The 25,193-nt window shown below is 47.2% G+C and overlaps 1 protein-coding gene across 1 annotated transcript in view; it reads left to right on the top strand.

Moving 5' to 3' along the window:
- The window catches only part of SETD1B (SET domain containing 1B, histone lysine methyltransferase), a 51,203-nt gene extending 27,606 nt beyond the window's left edge, over positions 1 to 23,597 (top strand). The window contains exons 7-18 of the mRNA XM_069871039.1: positions 2,749 to 3,525; positions 8,191 to 8,361; positions 9,036 to 9,123; positions 10,020 to 10,237; positions 10,478 to 10,619; positions 10,916 to 11,386; positions 12,877 to 14,418; positions 16,763 to 16,929; positions 17,205 to 17,336; positions 17,960 to 18,079; positions 18,566 to 18,703; positions 19,424 to 23,597. Coding sequence (XP_069727140.1) covers positions 2,749 to 3,525; positions 8,191 to 8,361; positions 9,036 to 9,123; positions 10,020 to 10,237; positions 10,478 to 10,619; positions 10,916 to 11,386; positions 12,877 to 14,418; positions 16,763 to 16,929; positions 17,205 to 17,336; positions 17,960 to 18,079; positions 18,566 to 18,703; positions 19,424 to 19,597 — 4,140 coding nt within the window. The 3' untranslated portion in view covers positions 19,598 to 23,597. The remainder of the gene's footprint in view (positions 1 to 2,748; positions 3,526 to 8,190; positions 8,362 to 9,035; positions 9,124 to 10,019; positions 10,238 to 10,477; positions 10,620 to 10,915; positions 11,387 to 12,876; positions 14,419 to 16,762; positions 16,930 to 17,204; positions 17,337 to 17,959; positions 18,080 to 18,565; positions 18,704 to 19,423) is intronic.
- Positions 23,598 to 25,193: the final 1,596 nt, after the last annotated feature.

Genomic DNA, 25,193 nt, shown 5'->3' with positions numbered 1-25,193 from the left:
ATCCCATCATGAATACGAAGATGAAGCTGATTTTGTCTGTCTTTGCTAACCCAGGCACTCCTGGTTTCCTATCCAATGCTGACCTTTAGCATCACCCAGCTTTTGCAGTCTGAGCCAGTGTGTTTAACGGTGCCTTTTCTATTCACTTATAGAAAAATGAGGTCTGTTTCGTGGGAAACCTCTTTACACCTGCCACAGTTGTCATCCTTGCTCTTCCTTTGCCCTTTTGACTGGAGCTGCTGTAGTTTAAACTGCTGAATGTCCTTTCATTCCCCAGATCCTTGGCGTGGGATGTGGCTGCAACAGAGCAGCTGGAGAGACAGTGCAGGGTGTGAGACCCGCTTAGAAATGTTAGCCAGATGTGGACAGCTGGAGGAGGAGATGATACAATCAGGCTGTAGAAAGACTCACATGCAAGAGGTTATTCTTTCTGCTTGTCCTTTTTGAGCTGTTCATTTTAGGGTTTAAGAAACAGCCCTCAGATACCTCCCTGCATGTACAGATGAGCTAAAGCAACTCTGCAACTGTGCAAGAGTCCTCTCTGCGTTACCAGGGTGGAAAACACTTGCTGCAGGGTTTGACAGGCTTGGGCTTTCAGCCTTTCTGTGGAGGTAAATGATGGTTTTCTTCCTGAGCTGAGGGGCTGGGCATCTTCACAGCACTAAAACCGACAGTTGCTTTTTGGGGGTGACCCATGCCGTGTGTGAGCTGATGGGTTTTTGTGCCGCAGCACAGGGATGCGGGGAAGCCAGAGCAAGGGGAGGTGCTAGGATAAGAGGATTTGTAAAGCTGCTGCTGTTGGTAGCGTTGTGCTCAGCCTGCTCTCTGGCGGTAGCTGCGGTAGCAGAGATGACCTTTGATAAAATGCGAAGCGTTTGGTTTGATTTAGATAGTTGTGGTTGCTCAGCTTCATCCAGCTACGGTTCACAGCAGAGTTGTCCGTTCAACTGCTCTTGCTTTTCTTGCTTTTGTTCCCTTATCCCTGTGCAGAATTCACAGGTTAAAAATCAAATCGCTGCAGCTTCAGTACAAGAACTGCCAGCAAAGCCTGCTTCGCCGCAGCTCGCAACTGCAGGTTCTCTGCTGCCTGATAATGTCCGAGACTGATGGCTCTTTTCTTTCAGACTGGGGAGATGGGTAGGAGAGCAGACAAAAAGAGGCGCTCGCTGGCACAAAACACGGAAGAAGTAAACGTCTTTGAGGTCTTCAGGGAAATCTGGCTGAAAACAGCCAGCAGGTCTGAAGACTCTTTCCAAGAGTGAGATGCAGAGAGGTGCTTAAAATGCCACTTGATCGTGATCTCTTACTGCCTCCGCTGGGCTAGAGCAGCATCCAGGAGAGCTCCGGCAGAGGTGGAGAATCGCTGCTGTGCTCTTGTTGTTCTGCGCTGGCGAACATGGGGATGTTCTTTACTTGGATCAGCTGGTGGCAACGTGCAGAGTGCTTGTCTGGCCTTTTTGTGCGAGGCTGTTGGAAGGAAGTGCTTGGTAAGTCGTGTGAAGGAGGCAGGCTGGTCAATGCTTGTAGAGAGGCTGGGAGAGAAGGTCACGATGAGCGCATCTGCTTTGCAGTCCTGAAAATAGCTGAGGGATGTTTGCTGTCGCAGGAGTGGTGGGCTTGTATGAATTTACCTGGAACAAAAGGAAGAACGGGGAGAAGTAGTTTTGGAGAGGTAGTCGGGGACCTGTCCTGCCTTTGCTGACATCCCACTAGTAAAAGGTCAGTCCCATTTGTGTTTCCTCGATAACCTGTCAGTGTTGGGTTTGTCTTCCAGCAATACTTGGTTGCTGTATTTCTTACCAAGATTTGTTTCCACAAAACCTGAGGGATGTGACAGTTACACGCCAGAGTTCTTTGTTCTGGAGAGACCCTCAGGACTGAAATGACTGTAGGACGTAGAGTGCAGGTGTGACAATTTGCTGTTGAGGATGGAGCTCTGGTGATGAGGCCTTTTTGTTGTACGACACCTAATCAGCAGCTTTGAGACTTCAGAGCAAGCAGGCACTCTCTGTTTTAATCCAGTTTCTACCCTTTAGACAGTGGAGATGAGACATAGTTTTAGCACTTTATTTAACTCTCTGTCTCTTGTTGATAATAAAGTATTCACTTTGCCTGAGAACATCACACGGGCTATGTCTTTGAATCCCAGCATCTGTGACTCTGATGTTTAAAGGGAATTTAAGCAAATCTGGGGTTCTTTTTCCCCTGTGAATTGCCGTGGTCTAGTCAAGACAACGTGCAGTAACAGCAGCCATGTGGAAGTATCGTCTTCCTGCAATTAGAGGTTAAGAGCTGACAGCAAGTGGAACAGGGATTATAGTTAAAAAACAGGGCAGTTCTTTGTGAATGGTGAAAACTGAGGAATAAAAATGTGGGGTGCAATGTACCTGTCAGTGTTAGATGCAAATCAGAGACTGTATCTTGCAGTGAAAGGCGTTCGGATTGTGTGCGTTTTGCCGAGCACAGGAGCAGTTTCTCCTGTTCCTTAAGAGCTGGGTTTTTGTTTGGTTGGTACTGATGCTCTTCTAGAAAGCTTTTACCTCTCCGCTTCCTGAGGTCTGACATGGAAAAGAAAAGCTTCAGTAGGCACCAGCTGCTCAGTGGGCCCTGTCCTTTCAGAGCATTGCTCGCTTTTCTCCATTCCCAATTAAAATGTGTGTTAAACTTAGTTTTTGTTTGAAGCAGCTGGCGTTGTGGTGTTGAATGTAGAAGGAATGTGCCTCTTACCTTTTCTATCTCTTGTTGCAGGGTCAGCATTCTTCAGGGGAGGACATGGAAATCTCTGATGACGAGACCAACCCCGCGCCCATCACCAGTGCAGAATGTGCCAAAACCATCGTGGTGAACTCCTCCGTCAGCAACTCGGGTGTGATGGCCCCGTCCATCCCTCCGATGCCACCACCGGGATTCCCTCCTCTTCCTCCTCCTCCGCCGCCACCTCCACAGCCGGGCTTCCCAATGCCTCCGCCGCTGCCTCCGCCGCCGCCACCCACCCACCCCGCTGTCACGGTCCCTCCGCCTCCGCTCCCTGCCCCTCCTGGGGTCCCTCCACCTCACATCTTGCCTCCACTTCCTCCGTTCCATCCTGGCATGTTCCCCGTCATGCAAGTGGATATGATAAGTGTCTTGGGCAACCAGTGGGGTGGCATGCCCATGTCCTTCCAGATGCAAACTCAGATGCTGAGCCGCATGATGCAGGCGCAAAACACATATCAGTATCCGCCTTTCATGACGGGCCGGATGCAGTTTGTGAATCTTCCACCCTACCGGCCTTTCTCGATGGGAGCAGCTCTTGGTCGTGGACAGCAGTGGCCACCACTGCCCAAGTTTGACCCCTCGGTTCCTCCTCCGGGTTACGAGCCGAAGAAGGAAGATCCTCACAAAGCCACTGTGGATGGAGTCCTCCTGGTCATAGTGAAGGAACTGAAGGCTATCATGAAAAGGGACCTGAACCGGAAGATGGTTGAAGTGGTAGCATTTCGGGCATTTGACGACTGGTGGGACAAGAAGGAACGTCTGGCGAAGGTAGGTGTTCACATCCTCCCTGCTGCACGCTGGGCAGAACCGTTCTTAGTGCTTGTGGCCAGGGTGTGGGTAAGCAGGGATCCAGAACTGACTTAAAAAACCCACACAGCCCTAAAACGCTACAGTAACTTAACTTAGAAGCAAAATATAAGGCCATGGAATAGCTTTGCTGCGAGAAACACCGTTGCTTGAGGCTGCTGAAATTAAATGGGAGGCACGCATGTCTGGCTTCGTGCCTCCGCATGGGGCTGGTCTTCGTGCTGAGGCAGGCAGCAGGAGCGAGTGCTGGGAGCAGCAGACCTCAGCCTGCAACTACTGGAAGGTGCTGCATCACTACATCGTTTGCGCTGGGACAAGTTAGGACCTGGGTGTTAAACCCGGCTCATTTCCATGTTGTCACTCCATATATGCAGGCATTTCATGCCACTTTGCCATCAGAACAAACGGACTGGGAATTTTACTCCTTTCTTGTCACTGATGGTCTCTGAGTGGTCTCTGAACATGTGTGGAGCCATCAGTGCTCACCTAGGAGTGAACTGCTGCTCTGTCTCACACCATCCTGCTAATTTGAATGGGGACCTGAGGAAGAAGTGTTCAGTTCTCGCTGTCATCCCTTGCCTTGGGGTGGATCTCCTAACACTAACTACTCCTGTAGGGAGAGTTTCTTCACATGGGGGAGTCCTCTCCGCTGTGCTCCTTACGGGAAAGCCTTCAAGAGTGCTGGGGGAACTGCTCTTATGCACCAAAAGCCCAGGGATATTCCCTACCCTTCATCTCTTCCCTTTCCTCTCTCAGGGCAGTATTTCCAGGGTCTGAAATTTGTGAAGCTGAGCTGATGTTTATTTTCTTTTGACGGTCTGGGGCACTGCTGGCTGCCTCCAGGATGGGGTTTGCAGGGGGAAATGTCCCTGAGATCAGGAGACAAATGTGCAAGGGCTCCTCATATCTAAGAGGAAGCTGAACTTTAGTTCCAGAAAACTGAAGTAAAATGTAACAGGAGTGTTTGAAACCACCAAGCTGCTCTTCCCGACTTTGTGCGATGAGATCCATGGGTATTTCCATTTCTCTGCACTCCTCCCACCTCCCCAGTGCATGTACACAGCAGCAATTAACTCAAAAGCTGAACATTGGCCAAATACACAAGGAATTCCAGGGATTAGTTAAGAAAACAGCTTTGCATGAATCGTCTGATCCTTTCTCAGCCAATTTAAAGCGTTCCTCAGCCAGCGAACAGCTCTGTGATCCAATATGCATTGAATTTGTCTCTACCAAAGGAGCTGACATTATAGGAAGGTTCACGCAAGCCTCAAAATGAGAAAGTATTCTGGTAAATTATTGTAAAAACCCAACACCACAACCTGCAGATGTATCTGTTTCAGATGCCAGTTTTCCGAGCAGTATCTTCCCCACCTGCTTTTGTGAGCCAGTTACTGTTAACTCCAGCGCCTGGGAGAGCCACTTGGCTTTCCAGAGAAGCTGGTGATGCTGCTGCTTAACAGCTGGTTTATGACAGTGTAATTTGCTCTGGTTTACAGCTGGCTGGTGTGACGCGTGGTGAGAAACTCAGTCCCTCTCCTCCTGACTAATGTTCAGAGCTCCTACCAGCGAGCATGGGCTGACAATTTTGGAAGAGGCTTTTGAGTTTCCAGGGCAGGGAGGGAAACGAATCCAGCAAAAAGTTGCAAAAGCAGCAACTGAAGTATCCAAGAAATTTGCAGTTAGGAAGCAGAAGCAAGTTGAGGCACATCAGCAGCTGCTCAGGCTCTTTTATATCCTAAGCTGTAGCTGGATTTAACGTGTTCCTCCCTCACCTGGAATTTGTAACCCACTCTGGGAAGGGAAGCTGACTGCACCGCAGCAGCTTGCTCGAATCCTTGCCACAGGTTGCGTTGGATGTGAGAAGCCTAATTGAAAATATGAAATTGCTGCACGGAAAAACACTTGTGCCCAGGCACAGAAATGCCAGAACCGTCGCTGCTGCAGGGCACCGCCTGGAGAAGCCTCTGCCAGGACACGTGTTGCTGCTGCATATAGAAAAATCACATGCATTTCAGAGCCTCCTTTCTGCTAAGACTGGGCACCCTCTGACACTGGTGTGGGGCCGGATTCCTTCTCAATCATAAGCTGCCTGCTTTTGCTAAAGGGAAAAAAAAAATAGGAGTGTTCAGCTTAAACTGTGTTTCCTTTTGCTGGTGTCTTTATGCACGTGTGGGGATGAGCCGGTGGCAGCTGTAGGTCAGTTCCCCACACAATTTGCCCTCACACTGGTTATTCTAGAATGGACCAAGGCCTCGAGGTACTATTTGAGCTGAAATGACCCCCCAAAACAGGCCCTGCATCCCCCATTTCCTCCCTCCTAATGGCTGTAATTGGAACTCTTCAAGTTTTTCCTTACTAATGGACAGTAGTTAAAGAAATTATATTGTTTTCAGAGGCTTTGGAAGTACAAGACAACGTATGTGCAGGCTTACGTGTTTGTTTTTTTTTTTTCTTTAGAGATAAATGAGGCAGATATGTAGGGAGGAGTAATAACTTCTAATATCTCCTGTCCTTGACCACCTGCAGCAGCCCTTCTTTCACAGGAGAGATCAAAACTCATCTTTGAAGTGCTTGAGCAGCACTGCATGCCAGCTCCCACAGTAGGTGTGTCCCTGTTTGGTCAGAGGCTTTGCAGATCTGTTCTCTCTCTCTGACTTTCCCCAAGTGTAAAAGCAGGAAGCCTTGTGGGTTTCTTTTTTTTTCCCCTGACTGGCCAGCAATGTTCAAGTTTATTAGGATGGCAACTATTATCTATACGGTGCTGCTGGCAGCTCCTGAAACCTTCAAGGATGCACAGGAGGGCAACAAAACGGGCCTCATTTTCTCTCTTTTCCTTTTTTTGTCTGCTCTGTTCTGTCAAAGGCAGCTGGTTGATTGCCAAAAAGCATTTTGCCGTAGGTAAAGAGCAGGGAAATTCAAGGTAAAGCTGGTGTCCTACCTCAGGCATGATGGAAAATGTAGGGGGTGAAAGCTTCTCAGGACTGTGTTGCTGGAGAAGGCAGTGAGTATCATGGACTTTGTTTAAGCCTGAGCTGGGGGAAAACTCTCCCCTGTTCCCAAATCTAGTGATGAGTTCAGGTTTGAAAACCTGAGTAAGACGCATTAAGCAGAGTGCCAGGAAAAAACAGCCATCTCTGGCCTTGAATGCCACCGCCTGGATTCTCTGCTTGATATTCCCATTAGTCTTGTCCCTTATTAGCAGGAGAGCTGAGCTTACACTTCCTCTTCGGTGATTACAGCCAGTTTTGGCAAATTAGCTCTGCTAATGTCTGTAAGAGAAGCTGGTTTTTAGCCAGCGTTACACTGCTGACTGATGGGAGTGCCCGTTACCTCCAGTGGCCTTTGCAGAAGAGCGTGGCGTCCTCTCTCCTGCTCGTCTGGCTCTCTGTGGCTGCTGAGGTTTGAATTCCTACTCTTCCTTCACACCTCGGCTCTGGTGAAGAGGGATTTGTTGTGACTGAGTCGAGGTCAGGCTGTGTATCCAAGTTTTGTGGACCCTTAAGTGCTTCACATGAATCTTTTGATTTTCCTGTTTCCCAGATTGGAGCCTTCAGACAGGTTTTCTGGAGTTGGGCTGCGGTCACTAAGTGAACACAGGGATCTCTGCTTTTGACACGCTCTACTGTGCCTTATGCGAAAATGAAGAAAGGTCTTTCCAGCTAGAAGGTCTCAAGTTGCTTTCACTTCTGTGGGTTAGCAAGCAAAGGTAGATAACGCAGCGTTAGGCTGACTTGCTCAAAGCACATTTGAGTTCTTTCTAAGAGGTGTATGCGTAGCTTTATTTCTCACCTAGCTGTGAGCAGACCATATGGGCTCCTGCAGCATTTGGGAGCTCAGGGCTCGTGGTGTATGAGGATGGTGGTGTGTAACAGCTCCATAGCTTCCCTTCAGAGTTCAGGACCCTTGTGCAGCAGCTGCTCCTTGGCACTAGGTAGCTTCTACCTGAGTGGAGGAATGTGTTCCCTCAGGCTTCAGGCCCTGGGTTCCTGTTGTACCGTGTCTTCGCCTTCCATCTCTCCGTTTACGACCTTTGCTTCTAGAAGCTATGTTGGATTCTGACTCTTCTGAAGGTGGTCACACCGTGGTCCCCTCATCGGGCACAGGGGAGATCTGAAATGAGCTACAAGGGCCGGTGAATCTGTTCATTTCCCTTGCTCTCTCTTGTGAAGTAATTTGGCGTGTGTTAAGTTGAATGTGAAGGAAATTGAGGTCATGTTTTAAAACACTCGGTGAAGGAAGTAAGAGTGTCTGCTGTGCAACCTGACAGTGTAATGGTTCCAAATGCCACATCACTTGGTGTCCTGTGCCAAGCCACTGTTCTCAGAGTCCCAGGAAGTTTGCCTCCAGCAGTTTTAGTACATCGTGCAGAGAAAATAACTTCTTAAAATGCAGAGGAGAAGGCTTCACAGAGATGGAAAGGTCTCATTATTGAGAAGAGCTCCTGCACCTTCTCCTGTCCAAGTGTGTGTGGTCATATAGTGCATCTTCAGGTGCCTTTGCCCTCGGAGAAACAGGTGTCAGGGCAAAGCAGAGATATTTCAACAAACTTCAACTGTCTAAGCAGTTTCCCAGAGTTTGTGTGCTCCCAGGAAACATTCCATCTCAGATGTGCTTTCTCTGTTGCAGGCGTCTCTCACTCCAGTGAAATCTGGAGGAGAACTGGAGGAAAAACCAAAGCCGAAAGATCGGATTGCTTCTTGTCTTTTGGAGAACTGGAACAAAGGAGAAGGCCTGGGATATGAGGGAATCGGCTTGGGCATTGGGCTACGAGGGGCCATTCGGTTGCCATCCTTCAAGGTAAATGGAAGATCCGTCTTCATTATGCTAACGTTCCCTGCAGGAGCAATAGGGGACAGACCCCTCTGGGTTTGAGCCCCAGAGCCCTACAGACTGGTGACCATGCTGTGTGGTTAATGCCTCATGAGTTTACAGACTCAGACTGGCAAGCATAGGGTCACCTATTTTAAAGAACGTTTACATAAAAAATAAAAAGTATTTTAATAAAAGGGGAGGGTAAGATAAAGTGCTTCCCTGAAATTAGTGCTTTGAGTGCATGTAAGGTGCAAGTAAAGACTTGGTGTGAGAGAGTCTGCATCTTTGTTTAGAATAAAACTTGTTTTGAGGTTCTTTATCATAGGCTCAGGCTTTCTATTTGTTCTGCAACATCTCGGACACATGCATTTGTCAAGGGTTTTCTCTGTCAGCTTCAAAGTACCTGGTGATGACATGGGCCATGCTGGTACCCAGAGTGTTTGGATGCAAATCAAAGGGGTAGAATTTCATTCACAATGAAATTCCTACAAGCAAATAAAGGGATCAAGAGCTGGGGAGGTGGCTCTTGGTTTCTGGGCATAAGCCACCGTGGCAGAGCAAAGCAGTAGCAGTTTGCTTAAGAAGTTGATTTCTGCTGTTTCTAAACTTTTCTAAACTTTTCTAAACTTTTAGAAATGTTAATTGTGTCTTTTGTTCAGGTGAAAAGAAAGGAGCCACCTGAAGCTGCCTCAGCAGGAGATCAGAAGAGAATCCGGCCTTCTACTTCTGTCGATGATGAAGATGAAGGTTTGCAAAGCACATTTGTTTGAAAGCAAGAGCGTTTGCAAACCAGGAGAAAGCTGAATCCTTTTAAACCTCACAGCAGTGTGTTCACTTACAGTTAGACAGAGAACCAAGGGTCTGAGCCAAAGCGCTGCTTCTCGGGAAACTCTGATCTGATATCTCCTCTGGATTCAGTTCTCTTAAATTCACTGGTGGGAAGTTTAAGACCCACATTTTATGAAAAACTCATCACCTGTTTTAGTTCTGCTGATGCACAAGAGGTCACCCAGTAGCGGGTTCATGCACTGCGCTGAGGTTGTGCTTGCAGCTCATGGAGCACGTTGTGGGAGAAACCATGTAAGAGACAGTTTGCCCTGCGTGTGATTTTAAAAACAAAACAAAGCTCTTTGCCAGAGAAATCTGTTTGAAAATATTTTCACTTTTTTTTTTCTGAAATGGGTGGAAGAGTAGAGATGAGACAAAGCTTTGAATACCCCTTTTAGTTGCTTTAAAAAGTGGATTCAGGTTAGTTGTGCTGTAAAGTTGATTCAGACTAACAACTAGTTTTGAAGCCAAAGTGCAGAAGCAGAGTTTTATAAAGGAGTAATACAGAAAGGCATGAAATTCAGCTTACCTGTTCTGATCTTTGTGCATCATCTCCTAGCTGTTCTGGCTGTAGCTTGTCAGCTTTGGCCACCCACGTTTTGCCATCCTTGGCATTTCAACACCCTGCACCCAGTCTCGCCCTTGCTTGCACTGTGAAATTCTTAAGCCCTTGTAAGCCCAGGACTCGCACGCTGCATGGGCGCGTTGCTCCTCACTTGGATCTTCCCAAAGGAAAAGTTTCCATTGTGTGGTCAACTCCTTCCCTCCCATGCAAAGTATTTGACAGCAGTATCCTTCTTGGTTTTGCTCCCCAGAGTCGGAGAGGGACAGGGATGCTTCTGATACAACATCTGACCTGTCAAAGAAGGATGCAGAAGCAGTGGGGCTGAGGCGGAGACCAGCAAGGCCACTGGAGCTTGACAGTGAGGGAGAAGAAGGAGATGAAACATCAGAGAAGGAGGAAGAGTCCTCCTCGGAGAAGGAAGATGATCAGGAAGAAGGGAGAAGCTTGGTGAAAGCAGCACCTGGCAAGGTGTGTTGGTTTGTGATTGTAGTTGTGAATGCTGTCTGTCACTAAAAGGGGGCCTAGTAATTCCAGGTGCCAGATTTACCTTCTCTAGAAGATGAGTGCTCCTATTAGGATCTGTCCTGCGAGAACCTCTGTAAGATTATTCAGATTCTCTGATCAGCGTTGCTGGTGGTTACTGCGGTGACAGCCAGGTCTTGGAACAAGTCTGACACTGTTCATTTTTGGCAATGCTTGCTTGCAAAGGAGGAAGAGGAGGATGAGGAGGAGGATGAAGAGGATGAGGAGGATGAAGATGATGAAGAGGATGATGAAGATGAGGATGATGAGGAGGAGGAGACGGGCATAGACACAAGCGACAAGGAGGAGGAGCAGGACTCCGAGGAAGGTGAGCAGTCCCAGCAGAAGCAGAAAGCGTAGCCTTCGAGGCTGGTGTGGTCTCCCTTTTGCTCTGCTGCTCATGGAGCTGCCTCTCGTGTGTTGATTGTTGTGAGCATGCAAATACACAGATTATAAGTCTTTGCAAAAGTAAATACATTGGGAGGTGACTCCTTAACCCACACGCTGTTGTTGGTGCTCTTTTCATGTTGTTACACATGTGGAAGAGATCTTTGCTCCTGTAGTAAACCCTGATTATTTGATGAATCAGGAAGTGGAACTAATGGTAACTTGTTCTTCTTGTAGATATTGCAAGTCCCTCATCTTCCAAGGCTGAAGTTGAATCATCTGATGAAAGCGAGGACTCCTCTGAATTTGAATCAAGTTCAGACTCAGATGATGACGATGATGATGATGATGAAGAGGAGGAAGAAGAGGAGGAAGAAGAAGAGGAGGAGGCAGCAGTGGCTGAGGATCACGACAGAGAAGCCATGGTTGCTGAGACAGAGCATGAACCTCCTGGTCATGAGATTCCTGAAGATGAGAGGGAGACTATTTTGGAGCTGTATCCTGTGGATGACTACATGGATGCAGCAGGCTTGGGACTTGCAGAACCAGCTTTGGCAGTGAAAGATGAAGGCATGGAAGAAATCAAGGCAGGGGAAGGTGAATGTCGTGAAGTCCCAGAGGCATCTATTGCTGCTGAAACACTGAAACACTTGGTTATGGAAAGAGACCAGGAGACAAAACTTGCACTCTCTCCCATCTGTAGGCCAGGTATGCCCTTCATGTGGTTTGGCATTTTTTACCATGTTTCCAAGTGCAGTATTCTCACGGCATCCAATACGTCTGTTTTTATATTTTTCTTGTTCTCTTCCTTCCTCAAGCCTTGGCTCTAGGCTGGGGGTTGTCTGTACAGGGAGAGAGATCTGTGCTGAACTTTCCTTTCTAGTAAAGATCTCTACACAAGCCGTCTGCTGCTAAAAATACTGAGGTTATTGTATCCAAAATCTTATACTGGGCCAGTTTAGTGTCCTGCAGGAACCGAACAGTCGTCATCATCCAGGGGCAGCTGGTTGGATGGTGTGGTGGCTGAAGCTCAAGACAGAAGCCATGGCTGCTAAAACAGAGCAGGAATCTGTGCTTAATGAGTCTCTTCTGGCTCTTATTTATTTTAATAATGAAGCAATATTTGACTGGGAAGCTATGAGGCATGAGTGGAGTCTCAGGATTATATCTGGTTCCTGATAGTATTTGTGATGGTATTTTTTTGCTTAGTCTTTTCAAATGACTGATGTTCCCTGGTTTTCTGGAAGACAGAAATTTTCCTCATTCAATGCGGATTTTATTTAACCCATGGAAATTAGAAACATTTTAGTAAAACAGGAGTGGGATGCATAAAAGTTGACAAATTCTGCAGCTAGAGGGAAATTAAAAAGTTAAAAACTGGAGCCAACAGGGAGAGCGTATCTAGTGTGACCAGCAGCGTTCTCCTTCTGAAGCCCAGCCCGGTTGTACTGGAGTTACAGGGATCAGACCCTTGTCCAGTGACTCTCCAGTTCATTCAGCACAAATGGGGAATGCTTCTCTTCTAGCTCTCCAGGCATTTTCACCTCCGTTTACTCTCCTGCTTGAAAATGTTATTTTGAGCTGCCTAACAAGATTCACTGTTGATTCCTTGTGGCCCTGACCCCAAAGGGGGTAAACAAACTCCAGACAAATGAGGCTGCTGCAGAGAGCAGCATATAAATTGCCTCATTGATGCCATCTGAGTGTCTCCTCATTCATTACAAGGGCTTCCCGTTTCCTTCATGTGTTATTCCAGAGTGTTACACTCCTCTGTCACTGCTCCCTCCTTGGAGAGCTGAGGGTGCTTCTTGGCCTTGCAATTAGTTTACCTTCCCAAATTAGAAAAGCTGATAGCCTGGGGCTCTGACAGCTCCTCCTTCAAAGTCCTCGCCCCACAATCTGTCTATATAAAGGTGGTCAGGGGGTTTCAAAGCAGAAAACCTTCGTTCTTGACTGTGTCATAGCTAATCCTCAAATAATTAGTGCGGTTTTTTAATGGTCCATTAGGGATGTCTGTGGTGGCGTCTAATTACGCTGTATTCTATGCCTCCAAAATGTAAAGCATTGAAGTTTTTAAAGCCTCCCAGTGGAATTGAGCTGTTCTGTAATTGTGGCATCTTAAACGTGCCTTTACTGGCAAATGGTGAGTAACTGAGTGGAAGCAAAGCTCCTGATTCTCTCCTCTTTCCCCCTTACAGTGGAAGAGTCTGAACCTGCGACTGTGCTAGAGCCAGAGGTGCAGGAAGGTCCAAAGCCCGAGTCTCAAGATAAGGAGGAGGTGCTCGTGACTCCAGTGGGAGAACCTCTGCCCAATAAAAGCAGCTTCTTCAGCAAGTCTGACGACAGCAGCTTGGAAGCTCGTGCTAAAGCAAAACTGCCCTCAGCAGCAGAGGAGGACGATCGTCTGCCCCGCACGCCTGGACGGGAGGTGATGGTCCATGCAGAGACTGCTACCCTTTTGCTTCCAGCCCACAAGGTGCCATCCTCTATGCTTCCCTTGCCATCAACTCCAGGTAAAGAAGAATCTTCAGTCCCTCCAGAAAAGTTCCCTGAACAATTAACGGTGACCAAAGCGCCTGTGGAAGAGGAGATTCCTAGGACTCCTGGACGGGACATATTGGCCAAGTCTTCGCACCCCCTTGCTAAGTCACAGAGCACGGACACTGTTCCAGCCACACCAGGAAGCGACGCTCCCCTTACGGGAAGCAGCTTGACCCTCAGTTCCCCTCAGGTCCCAGGAAGCCCCTTTTCCTACCCATCCCAGTCTCCTGGCATTAACAGCGGCATTCCTCGTACTCCTGGGAGGGATTTCAATTTCACGCCTACTTTCCCAGAGGCTGGTGCTACCGTTCCTTGCCTTCTGTCTGGCAAGAAACCTTCAGAGGATGAGCAAGATGACAAACCCTTTAAAGAGCCTCTTGGTGCTTCCCTTACGATCAGCATGAACAGTGTTCCTTCCCCTATCCCCTTTGCCAGCCCTCCCCAAGCAGATTTCCACACGGACATGGGTTTGCCTCCTGATGAGCCAATCCCTGTAGCGGCTCTGTCCTCTGTGCACGGAGATGGGAGAATGCCCACTGAGGAATGCAAGGCAGAAGTGAAATCTGTTTTACTATCACCAGAAGTACCCCCTGGTGCTTCTATTCTTCCTCCCCCGCCACCATCTTCTGTTCTTCCCAAAAGGAGGCCAGGGCGGCCAAGACGGTCACCGCCTTCTGTCCTCTCGTTGGATGGGTACTCGGACAAAACCATAGAACCTCCTCCTGTGTCAGTGGCCTTGGTGGAAAGTGCTGTGGGCAAAGAGCTGTTGAGTGGACATCCTGATGCTTTTTATGGGCCGAAAGACCCTGAAGCTGTCACCCTGGACTTCAGGAATGATGGTTTCCATGAGAAAATAGGAGCTGAGATGATTGCAGAGAAACTGCCATTTAAGGAACTGGAGAATCAGTGGAATGAAGACTTCAAGGAAGAAGAAGGTCAGGCGAAACCGAAAAGACAGTGGCGAAGGCAGAAAAAGACATCTGAAGACCTCCCAATGATTCCTTCCCCTGAGTATTCCCCACCTCGACCTCAGTTCAGGCCACGCTCCGAGTTTGAGGAGATGACCATTTTGTATGATATTTGGAACGGAGGCATAGATGAAGAAGATATCAAATTCATGTGTATCACATACGACCGCTTGTTGCAGCAGGACAACGGTATGGACTGGCTCAATGACACCCTCTGGGTATTCCATCCTTATATCCTTTCTCACTGGTGCTTGCGGTACACAGCGTGAGATGCACGAGGTGGTCGTCGTGTGAGACTTAGAGTGCAGGAGACCACGTTTGTTGGTGGAAGAAGTGTTTGCTTACTAGAATAGCGATTGCTTGTATGAACAGGGAATTTCAAGACTGTTCTATTCCCTGGAGCAGCAGTACAAAAATACAGCAGAAGTGGCTGTTCTCGCTGCATTTTCAGTCTAGGACTGTAGGGAAAGTCTATATGTACATCTTCTGGGGAGAATTCCTTGCTAGGTTGAGAAGCTTCTGTCTGCATTTAGACCAGACTCTTTTTCCAGCTTGCCTGTGGAATTTCTAGCCTGCACATACAGGGCTCTAACTCGGGGCTAAAACTTGCTGTAAAAATAATCTCACCATCTGTGCCCAAAACGGTGAGTTAGTGGTGCTGGCAGCTTTAACTTGCTTGGAATTTGAAGTACTAATAAAAGCAACGGTTTCTAAGTGGCACATTGGGGATGGACACAGCCCCAGGCTGGATGAGGGACTGTACCAGCGATGCTGCAGCGGGGAATGCGTGTAGCACTGGTTGGTTCTGGTGGAGCAGAGCCCCTTCCCCTCCCCCTCTACCCGTGATCTGGTGATCGGCAGCGTAGGCTGGAGCTTGGAATCTCTGGAAGTCTTTTTGGGGCGCTCAAGCTGTCTGAGAACAAGGCGCTACACGTGTGCAGGCACGCAGTCTCCAGAACAGAGCCCCAAAGACTGTGCTCATAACCTAAAAACTCTTCTAACGTTTTTAGGAGGGATATCATAGAATCATAGAATCACCAGGTTGGAAAAGACCCATTGGATCATCGAGTCCAACCATGGGTATATGGATTTGTATGTTAAAGATAACAAACGCACCACGTCTTGTGTGGCTAGAGATTGTGTGGAGTTAAAATATCTCATCCCTTGCTCCCTGCAAGGTATGGAAGGAAAAGCAAAAAACCCCAAACCACTTAAAATAGCCAGTGTAGCACATTAACAAAATGCAAGTTGCGGTCAGTGCTGAGCTGTGTGCTTCAGTCCTTCCTTTCTCTGCGTCTGAGCACAACGTGTAAAATCAAATTGATAATTTTCTGCCTTACCGTGCTAAAGTAATTGTCTCGAAATAGATTTATTTAATTGTTTAAAGGAGATATTCTACGAGGATGATGAAATACATCACCCCAGTAGTTCTCAGTCTGTGTCTGCCCCATTTAGGGGAACGGTTCCAAACCCAAACCAGTTCCGAGGAGGGAGGACTTGGCCGAGCAGTGGCCAGGCCCGCAGCCAGCGGGAGGCAGAGTTGGGTGGCTGAGGACAGGGCTTGCCTGTTTGCATTGGCACAGTGGAAATAGTTAAAATCTATGTCCTTGTTGATAGGGATTATTGTAACAGCAAATTTACTGTTGCTTCTTAAACCACAGAAATAATGTGCATCCAGGTGCCCGTTCACGCCGTGCTGTGCTGTGTGTGAGTACCTGCAGGCTCACCGGCTTTGCAGCAAGTTCACACTTCAGTGCTTTCATTTCAAGGCCGTCACTTCTTGCTTTTTATGATCCCTCTGCTTCAATTTTTGGTGTCAAGGATATATTGTGACTCACAGGGAGCAATTTTTGTTAGGTCTGAATCATTGTAGGCTTCATGGCTGTGTTTTCGGGGTGAACTGCCGGTGGTACAGAAGCCAAAGACCTGAAGGTGCCTTGTGCCATGAGTCTTTGACTCACCAGCACAGCTTTTCTTGGCTGATCAAGGCTGGGGTTTGAAAGGCACCCTTCCCATCAGGGTCTGAAGGGGCTGATTTACCACGGCTGGTGAGAGCAGTGTCTCTCTGCAAGCTCTTTAGGCTGAGCAGCGTCTCTCGCCCATCTGTGCTGCTTCTCGCCCCAGTCAGAGGGGGCATGACTGCTGCCATGAGATCAGTGCGGTGTCTTCAGGGCTTGGGGTGGCTGCAGGGTGTTCCTGGAGGTAGAACAGAAGTGTGTCGCTCAAGACAGAGAAAACAGCATGTCCAGATGGCCGGGCAGCTGCTGCTGCTGTATGTAGCGGGTGCTGTGGGGAAATCCTTTCTCAAACAGGTGTTTCTTGGCAGCTTAACCTTTTATGTTTAAATTTTCATTCTCTCTTTACTTTAGTTTCCCAAAGCATTCACCTAGGAAGGAAAGACTGTCCTTGGTTTTCCTGTAGGCGTGTGGTGGTGGTTTTATTTTTCACTAGTATTGTTATTTTTACAACCTATCCAAAAATCTTCGTGATTGTCCAAGCTCCTGGTGTTAGCTCCATGGAGCAAGTTTTGTCTGATATCCATCAGTGGCTGTGTTTCTCCTTAACTTCTTTCCACCTACTAGCTTCTCTACCCCCAAGAAAAAGAAGCGGGACGATGGGATGCGGGAGCACGTGACGGGCTGTGCAAGAAGTGAAGGCTATTACAAAATCGATAAGAAGGACAAACTTAAATACCTCAACAATAGCCGAGCTTTTGCAGAGGAGCCTCCAGCTGACACACAGGTGGGGACACGTCCTCTGCTGGCTGCTGGGGTGTGAGTGGGATTTGGTTTTATACAGTATCACACATGGTGGATCCCTCCTGCCTTTTGGCAAGGAGGGAGTTTGAGCAGCTGTGTTGAGCTGCTCTCTGGGAGCTGCTAGGGATGCATTGGTGTTTGATGTGGGATGTTTTAGGAGGCCACATGTTCTGGGGTGATGAGTTGTAGCGCAAGGGGTTGCTCCCAGGGAGGCTGCAGGGTGTCGGGTCAGCTTTGATCGCCCATTTGTCCCCTCAGGGTATGAGCATCCCTGCCCAACCTCACGCTTCCACCCGGGCTGGCTCCGAGAGGCGGTCAGAGCAACGCAGGCTTCTCTCCTCCTTCACTGGTAGCTGTGACAGTGACCTGCTGAAGTTCAACCAGCTCAAGGTAGGTCACCCATGGATTGCTGGTTTGCGCAGGGACTGGCTGGGAGTGTTCTAAGGCCTCCTGCTGGCTTGGTCTCATCTTAGTGCCATCTTGGCACTGAGCACCAATCCCAGGAGAGGATTGAGTTGTACCTGGCTCTCCTCTACTTCCATTTAATACAACTTGATACAAATACAACTTAAAGCAACGTCTGATTCAAATAATTTAGCAGGAGAGCAGTCACAGGGAAAACATGACACTTAGTCCAGTGTGCTTGCTTATGAGAAGCAGATGCATAACCTGGCTGGTAAATGGCTATAAATAAGTATGTGATGATGGAGCTCAAGCCCTCATCAGAACCAGCAGGGCTCTGCAGAACAGAGACCGGTGCCCTCAAAGGGTCTGTTCTCCTTCAGATATGGTCAGTGGTAAAAACCCAGGTGCTACAACCCTGTGGGACCTCTCCTGACCTCTCTCCTCCTTTCCTGTCACCACAAGACCGAAGGAAAGTAAACTGGGATGAAGCACCCCAGCACTGTTTGTGGCTTGGAGCGTGCTGCGAGTGCTGGACCCGGGGACAGGCTTTCCCTTTCCCTGCTGTGGCTAATCCAGGGTTGGGGTTTTGGGGTGTTTTCTTCGTGCAGTTTCGGAAGAAAAAACTAAAGTTCTGCAAGAGCCACATTCACGACTGGGGCCTTTTTGCTATGGAGCCCATCGCAGCTGATGAGATGGTGATTGAATACGTGGGTCAGAACATCAGGCAGGTGAGCTGGACCATGGGTGATGTGTGAGCAAAAACCAGCTCTGGAAGAAGTGCTCGAGTGTGACAGCAGGGGTTGGAGTCCCTGCTGTAAGGAGTTAGCTATGTGAGCTGGGCAGAGGTTGGCATGTGGTTTGGAGGTATGAGGGTGGAATTTTCAGTAACCTGTAAAAACAAGGCACTCGGATCCTTAGGAGATAAGCTCTTGAGAAGCCCATCCTAAGCATGTTTTTTCAGTTAAATCTGTGTTCTCTTGGGGCGGGGGCGTAATACCCTGGAGGTATTTAAAAGATGTGTAGGTGAGGTGCTGAGGGACATGGTTTAGTGGCAGATAGGAATGATTGATGATCCAAGAGGTCTTTTCCAACCTGGTGATTCTATGATTATCTGTTGAGTGGCACAATGGCAGCTCAGGTGAGCGTGACGCAGATCTCTGCTCACAGATCACTTCTGCAACGTGTCCTGACACAACACACGGGGTTTTCCATAGGTCATTGCTGACATGCGTGAAAAGCGATATGAGGATGAAGGCATCGGAAGCAGTTATATGTTCAGAGTTGATCATGACACCATCATCGATGCCACAAAATGTGGAAACTTCGCCAGGTTTATTAATCACAGCTGCAATGTAAGTGTCATGGTTTTTTTCGTTGAATTGTATGCTGATGTACTGATAAGCCCATCGAGTCCTTGCTAGCTTTGATTGAGGCCAATTTCAGAAGTAGCAGGGGTTTGCAGTGTTATGATTAAATGTTAATGAGCTGCAGATCAAAGCAGAGTCCAAATGAGCATAAAGAGAGACCTGAGAAATGAAACATGCGGCGAGACAGAGTGAACGTAGAATGCTCTGGACCGTGTTGGGGGACCGTAACAGGCACTGTTCAAACACATCTAACAAATAGTTCATTAAAACAAACCAAATTTTAGTATTGTTACTCTGTGGGAAGAGTCTCCTTTTAGTGTTCACGTGGGAAAAGAATTCTCCACCCCGGCAGGTAGGGAGGCTGCGTTCCCCTCTGTTCTGTGCTGCAGTGGACACTCAAAAGACTTGGCTGCCAACAAATTATTGAGCATTGCTTGAGCTGCTCTTAGCCTGTGACACATGGTGGAGCATCATTCAGGCTCTTCTGTGTCTTAGAATGTGAATATTTTGGGTGGTTACAAAGAGGACCGCTCTGTTTTCTGGCTTCATGCCTTTTTCTCTTGACTTCCCCCTGAATCCCCTGGGTCCAGGTTGAGGCTGTTTGTGGGAAAGGCTGACTGGCTTTAATTTAGCTTGGAATAACTTAGGCTGGGAAGCCGTGGCCATCAGGAGCCTAAATCATAACCTGTTCTGTCACCCTTGCAGCCAAATTGTTACGCTAAAGTAATCACGGTGGAGTCTCAAAAGAAGATTGTCATCTACTCCAAACAGCACATCAATGTGAATGAGGAGATTACCTATGACTACAAGTTTCCAATTGAGGATGTAAAAATCCCTTGTTTATGTGGCTCTGAGAACTGCAGGGGAACCCTGAACTGAACTCGAGGTTTCTCGTCACACTTGCACCTTCGGCCATGTCAAAACTGTGGTAACCAGGTGTGGTTGCACTTTGCCAAAAGAAGAGGAAAAAAAAACTAATGAAAAAAAAAGGAAGAAAAAAAATTAAAAGGAAAAAAAATTAAAAAAAAAAAAGATAGGAAAAAAAAAAGAGAAGAAAAAAACCAAGCAAGTTTCGCACTTCTGCCAGGATCACAAATGAACACAAAAAGCGCACATGCTTACGAGGACTGTTCATGTTTCAGGTGCTCTTTCCTTTTCAGATCCAACACGCGCACAAAAAGGTGACTACCGTTTTGTGGCATGGTCTATCCAAACACTAGCTTCTCTGTTCAGTCCCCACATGAATGCTCCGCAATGGGATAATGGTACCTTTTTTTTTTCATTGTTGTTATAAACCTTCATATTTTCATAAATGCTGCTACCTTTTTCTCATCAGTTTTGTTGGTTGAAAAGACATTCAACGTTTAAATGTGAAGCAGAGACTGAAAATGCCATTTAGGGTTTGCTGGGAGCTTGATTGGCTGAAATTGCACAGATTTCTCAGAGTAAGCTGTAAATAAATGTAAGGTTGATGTTACAGAGCAAGCCAGAGGCTTGAGGGTGTGTGAATGGACGTGTGCGTGTGTGCTCGGGTGCGCGTGTGTGTGGAGACGTGTCCGCAAAGAGACTGTAGGTGAACTGTCCTGCCTTTTCGTTAGGGATGAGCCTGAACAAGTTCCTCAAGCCAGACACCCTAGGAAAGAGCTGGGTCAGCCGCAGATCACAACTCAGCGCCTCGGGCTCATCTCTAATTTTCATATGCCATGCTGGTATATTGGGGGATCAAAGCCTCTGCACCCGTATGTAAAAAATATTTGGATACCACGATCATTAGTGAGAACGTGAGTCAGTTGTGTAGCTGCAGCATCATGGCAAGGCGTGTGGCCTTGAGGGATGTCCGTTTCTTGGAGATAGGTTTGTCTTGCATGCAAAAAAGATGGAGACTGAAACTGAGTGGACAATTCAGCCCCTGTTTCTGCTGTAGAAATCTCACTCTCCTTGTAAGCGTGCACCAAGCCCTCGTTTAAAACAGATTTTCTTCCTGTAGATGGGGAAACAGCCTGATGTTTGTCTCATAATACCTTTTCTCATCCTTGTCTGCATTTCCCTGCCCTTCTGGCATTTTATGTGGAGTATTTGCTCTGTCCTTGAATGTGGGAGATGCCTCCTGGGATGGGAGCAAGCTGTGCCGTGCAGGTCTCCTCCGTCTCTTACTCAATAAGTTGCCTGGTGATCCTCCCCCTCCAGTACAAACGTTGTAAGTGTGTCCCCAGCAGCAGACTGCGAGAGCAATCTTGTCCTCCCCCATCTACAGCATGAAAATGAATTTTAAATATGGAAGGCGTCTTTTGAAGTAATTTTTCAGTCCGTTTTGTCCTTGTAGATGTGCTGAGGTGAAGGTTGCAGTTCTTTCAGAGGTTCCATTTGAAAATGGGGCAAAACACCAAAGAAAAACTTCTTTGGATGTGATCTGGAATTGTTACACGGCTGTTCAGGTAGAGACAGGATCAGTTTTTCAGCTTGCATTGAATTTCTCCTGCTTTAGAAGTAGAGATTAGTTGTACTAAAACCTTGTTAATTGGCTTATAATGGGAAGTTGCAATGTCGTTATGAAATGGGAAGATTATCTGCGTAAGTAGACACCTTCTCCCCACAGAACAAATTGCACAGCTGTATTCTTGTAGCCTTTTAAAATCAGTGATAATTGCTGAATGACCACAGCTCCACAACCAGAGATCACAGCCTTGCCAAAGAGTTTCCTGGAAGTTTTTTGAGCCGTCGGAGAGGGGGGAATCGCCAGGCCCAGGCTGCAGAGTGAAGCTTGTAAAGTAGGTTAGATCTCTGCATCTGAATTTCTCCTCCAGATAAAAGGCCTGAAAGGACAGGAACACAGACTGCTGCCTTAACGCTGCCCGTGTTTCTATCTGAGGGCGAGGAAACTCTTGCTGAGATTGGACGGTCCGGTTTCGGTTTGGTTTGGTTTCATTGTTTCCCCTTCTCTTTATAAATCTCTCCAGCAATTGGGTAATGGTGACCCAGAACCTAAACCGATGCGAAGCACAAATACTTTCTGTCATGAACGTTGTAGCCGCAGCGATGGCCGCAGTGTTTGGGAGTTAAACCAGCTGCTCGATTGATTGTCTTTCTTTTAAATTAGAATCATCTTGTTGTGTTGATGCTCTGCTTGGCATCTCTACAGCTTGCCCTTTTACTTGCAAAGCTTTGGAAATGCGCTGAAGTTTCCTGTGTCTCAGAACTGAAGCCCCTGCGTGCGGCTGTTCTGATGTCCTTGGCCTTCTTCCTCTCTGGTTTATCGAATCAGTGCATTAACACTGGTTTTATGGGGGTGAAGACTCCCCAAACGGCCCAGCCCTTAAATACGTGCTGACAGTTTTGTATTTCACAGCATATCTGTGCTCCGGACAGGATTGGCCCCTGCAGTTTGCCTTAATCGTTGTTGAGGAGAGGTGAGGAGGCAGCTCACGGCCTTCTGAAACCAAACCTGCAGGCTGGGGTCCTCCCCTGCATTTTTGGGAGCACTAAAGGGATTTGGGTGCTGAAAGACCATGAGCACTGAAATCGCTTGGGTACTTCTGAAGCGCATATCCCATCCCTTTTTAGGATCCCAGATAATGTGAATTTTTGGAAGAGCTGACTTTCCAGAAGCACCCCAGGAGGAAACGGAGCTGTTTGGCCCGCGGCACTTCTGAAAAAACACCTTAGTCTGGTCCCAAAGCCAAACCTGAGGCTTCTCTGATCTTCCCCGTGAATCGTGGCTTGCTGTTTTCTACCTGCGCAGCTTTTGTCTCAGGCCACAAAGCTGCCCTATCCCCAAACCAGATCTTTTTATGGTGAGGATTGTTAAGTCTGCTTTAATGACTTCCATGAGCTGCTGTGGTTGCCTGTGGCTGCGCTGCTCCCTGCGACCCAGCCGGGTCTCAGCAGGGCAGGGGGTGCCTTTCGAATCCTTCCCAGGTGCTTTGGCTCGTACTGAGGAAGGGGCGAGGCAGGAGGAGAAAGGGAGAAGGTGTGCGATTCACACTCCAACCTGGATCGGACCCAGCGTTCGCCTCCTGTGGTCGGCACGGGCGCCCCGGCACCCATGGAGATAGTGGTGAGGAATTTAAAGAAATTAAAAGAAACCTCACCTTTACAGAGAGATTTACTAATGTTCTGCTGGCTGAAAAGCACGTCCCCAATTTATTTTCACTTCACCTAAGACATAAGAGGGGTGTTGGCTGCGCTCCCTGCAAGGTTGTATCTCGGTAGGTGAAACTACCCAAGAGAAAAAGTTGTGGAAGTAGAACTTAAACCTTTAGTTTTCCCAGCACGAAGCTGGCTTGAGTTCAGGGTGCAGATGCCCAGCACTTCATTCATCCGCTGGCCTCGCTGCGCTGTGTGTGATCCCAGGTTGGTCCTGGGGAAGGGGCTGCAGGGGAAGGGGCTCATCATGCAGATGTTTATATTGTGCAGAGCAGCTTATTTCTACAAGAGAAAACAAAACAAAAAAAAAATTTTTTTAAACTCCAACAAAGTATCCAGTAGTTTCGGTTCTGGTTTTTGTGACCTTTTTCAGGGATCATGTCAGTGCATTTCTGTATAAAATAAAAAAAAAATAAGGAAAAAAGGATTTTGAAGTATAAAAAAATGCATCCTCTGTACATAGGCAAAAGTCAAGAATCTTCTCTTCAAACACTGTTTCTTGTAGAAACATGTTGAAATTTTTTTGCTGATTTCTTTGTACTTCAAGAGCATGTAAATAATTTATTAAAGGTGACTATTGTAATTTGGAGTTCTTTTTAAACAGATCCCAGCTCTAAATCATGGCAAGGAGATGGGGAGGAAGAAAGACTAAGTATAGCAAAGGAGCTGGTGGCATTTACAGCTTGTGTCAAGCTTTGTATAATGTAAATTCTGTATAAATATGGTTTTTTTTTTGGTCAAATAAATAGATGGAATTAGAAGCATTAAGAAACTGAAGACAAAAAATTGCCAAGTCAAGGCTGCTTCTTTTTTTTTTCCCCCTCAGTCTGAAACCTAATGTGCAAAATCTATTTATTTCAAGCGAGGAAATGTGTACAGTCTAATAGACAACCTAAAATGTATTTAAGCGAGTTTGCAACTGGATTTTTTTTTTTCAATTTAATATTTGTTTTGTTTTTATGAGTTTCCTCCTTAATTGCCATTGTAGTATTTGTCCAGGTGAAAAGAAACACATCGTAACGGACACTCTAAACCCAACGGGCAGTTTTAAAAGCAAAATGGAACAACACCCAGCTCCCAATCCGTGCAGTTTTCTCTATAAACAGGTTGGTTTAATTCGCCGTGTGAAAATAAAGGGCCTCCTTTAAAAGGGGGCAGGTAAAATAGTTTGCAATAAATGAAAAAAATCCTTTATTTTTTTTAAGTTCCTTATTAAAAAAAAAAACCAAACAGCTCTGCTTTGAAGATATAGGATTTCTGCTTTTTCTTTCTTTAAGCAAATTTATAAATTTAGGGATGTTTTGTGCATATAGAATCTGTCACCAGTATGTACCTTGTTTTGAAGAAAGTGTTTTTGTTGTGGATGTGTCATGCTGTACATATTTGTTCATATTTTTGTGAATTGAATACTATGTACCATTGTATTATAGTAACTTTTATAAAGCAAACCATAAATATACTGACTTTTCTTACAGAAAAATTATGTTGTGCTTAATGTATAGCCAGGGCAGCTTTTTGCTCTCAGACCCGCGCTGGGAACAGTGGGAGCTCAGGGATCCAGATCCAGACAAGGAACAGTCTGAAGGAGTGATTCTCAGCCAAGTTTACTGAAAATATTGATACGGGTAGCAAAAAACAATCACTTTAAGCAACATTATATTGCGTGAAAGAAATATGGGGAGTGATTTAAGTTTATAAACTGAAAGGAAATTCTCTTAGTAGTAAAAACCCTTGCAGCTGAAGCAGCAGCAGGCGCCGTGGGTGTCCTGATCCCATCCAGCCTTAGCGGCCCCGTCCCTGCTCCTCCATCTCTGCCCTGGAGTTTTCTGAGTTACAGCTGTTTTTTTAACTTCATAGAGGTGAAAACCCTTAACCTACCAACCGAGGTGTGAGTGTTGCTGGTTCGGGTGATGCTGTATGGCTGGTGGGGCACGAGGCCCTTAGGTTTCTTTCTTTTAAATCAGTTTATTCAAATGTGAAATGAGTTCTGTTACCTGTGGTTGATGGGAAGAAGGAGCTGGGGCAGCGGTTGGGGTTTGACAGGGGTGAAAGGCCAGCCTGGAGCCAGCCCGGTGCCCTCGCCTGCCCTCGCTGGGGCTGCTGCCGCTGGGAATGTGTCGGTGGGAAAATTGGCTTCTTTGAGCTTTAGAAAAAGACATACCCAGAGCAGAGACAAATGGAGTGGCTGGTGGAGGAGGAAATGGAAGAGCTAGGAGAGAGCCAGGGCTGTAGGTGACTTCCCAGCTCAGTTTTTGGCTTCTGCAGCTGCTCGGCGTGGTTGAAGGGGGTGTAGGACAACTCAAAGCCAAACCCTAACCATAACACTAACCCC

Source organism: Phaenicophaeus curvirostris, chromosome 17 (genome assembly GCF_032191515.1).
Source record: "Phaenicophaeus curvirostris isolate KB17595 chromosome 17, BPBGC_Pcur_1.0, whole genome shotgun sequence".
Lineage (NCBI taxonomy): Eukaryota > Metazoa > Chordata > Aves > Cuculiformes > Cuculidae > Phaenicophaeus > Phaenicophaeus curvirostris.
This window is presented reverse-complemented; position numbering and strand designations above follow the sequence as displayed.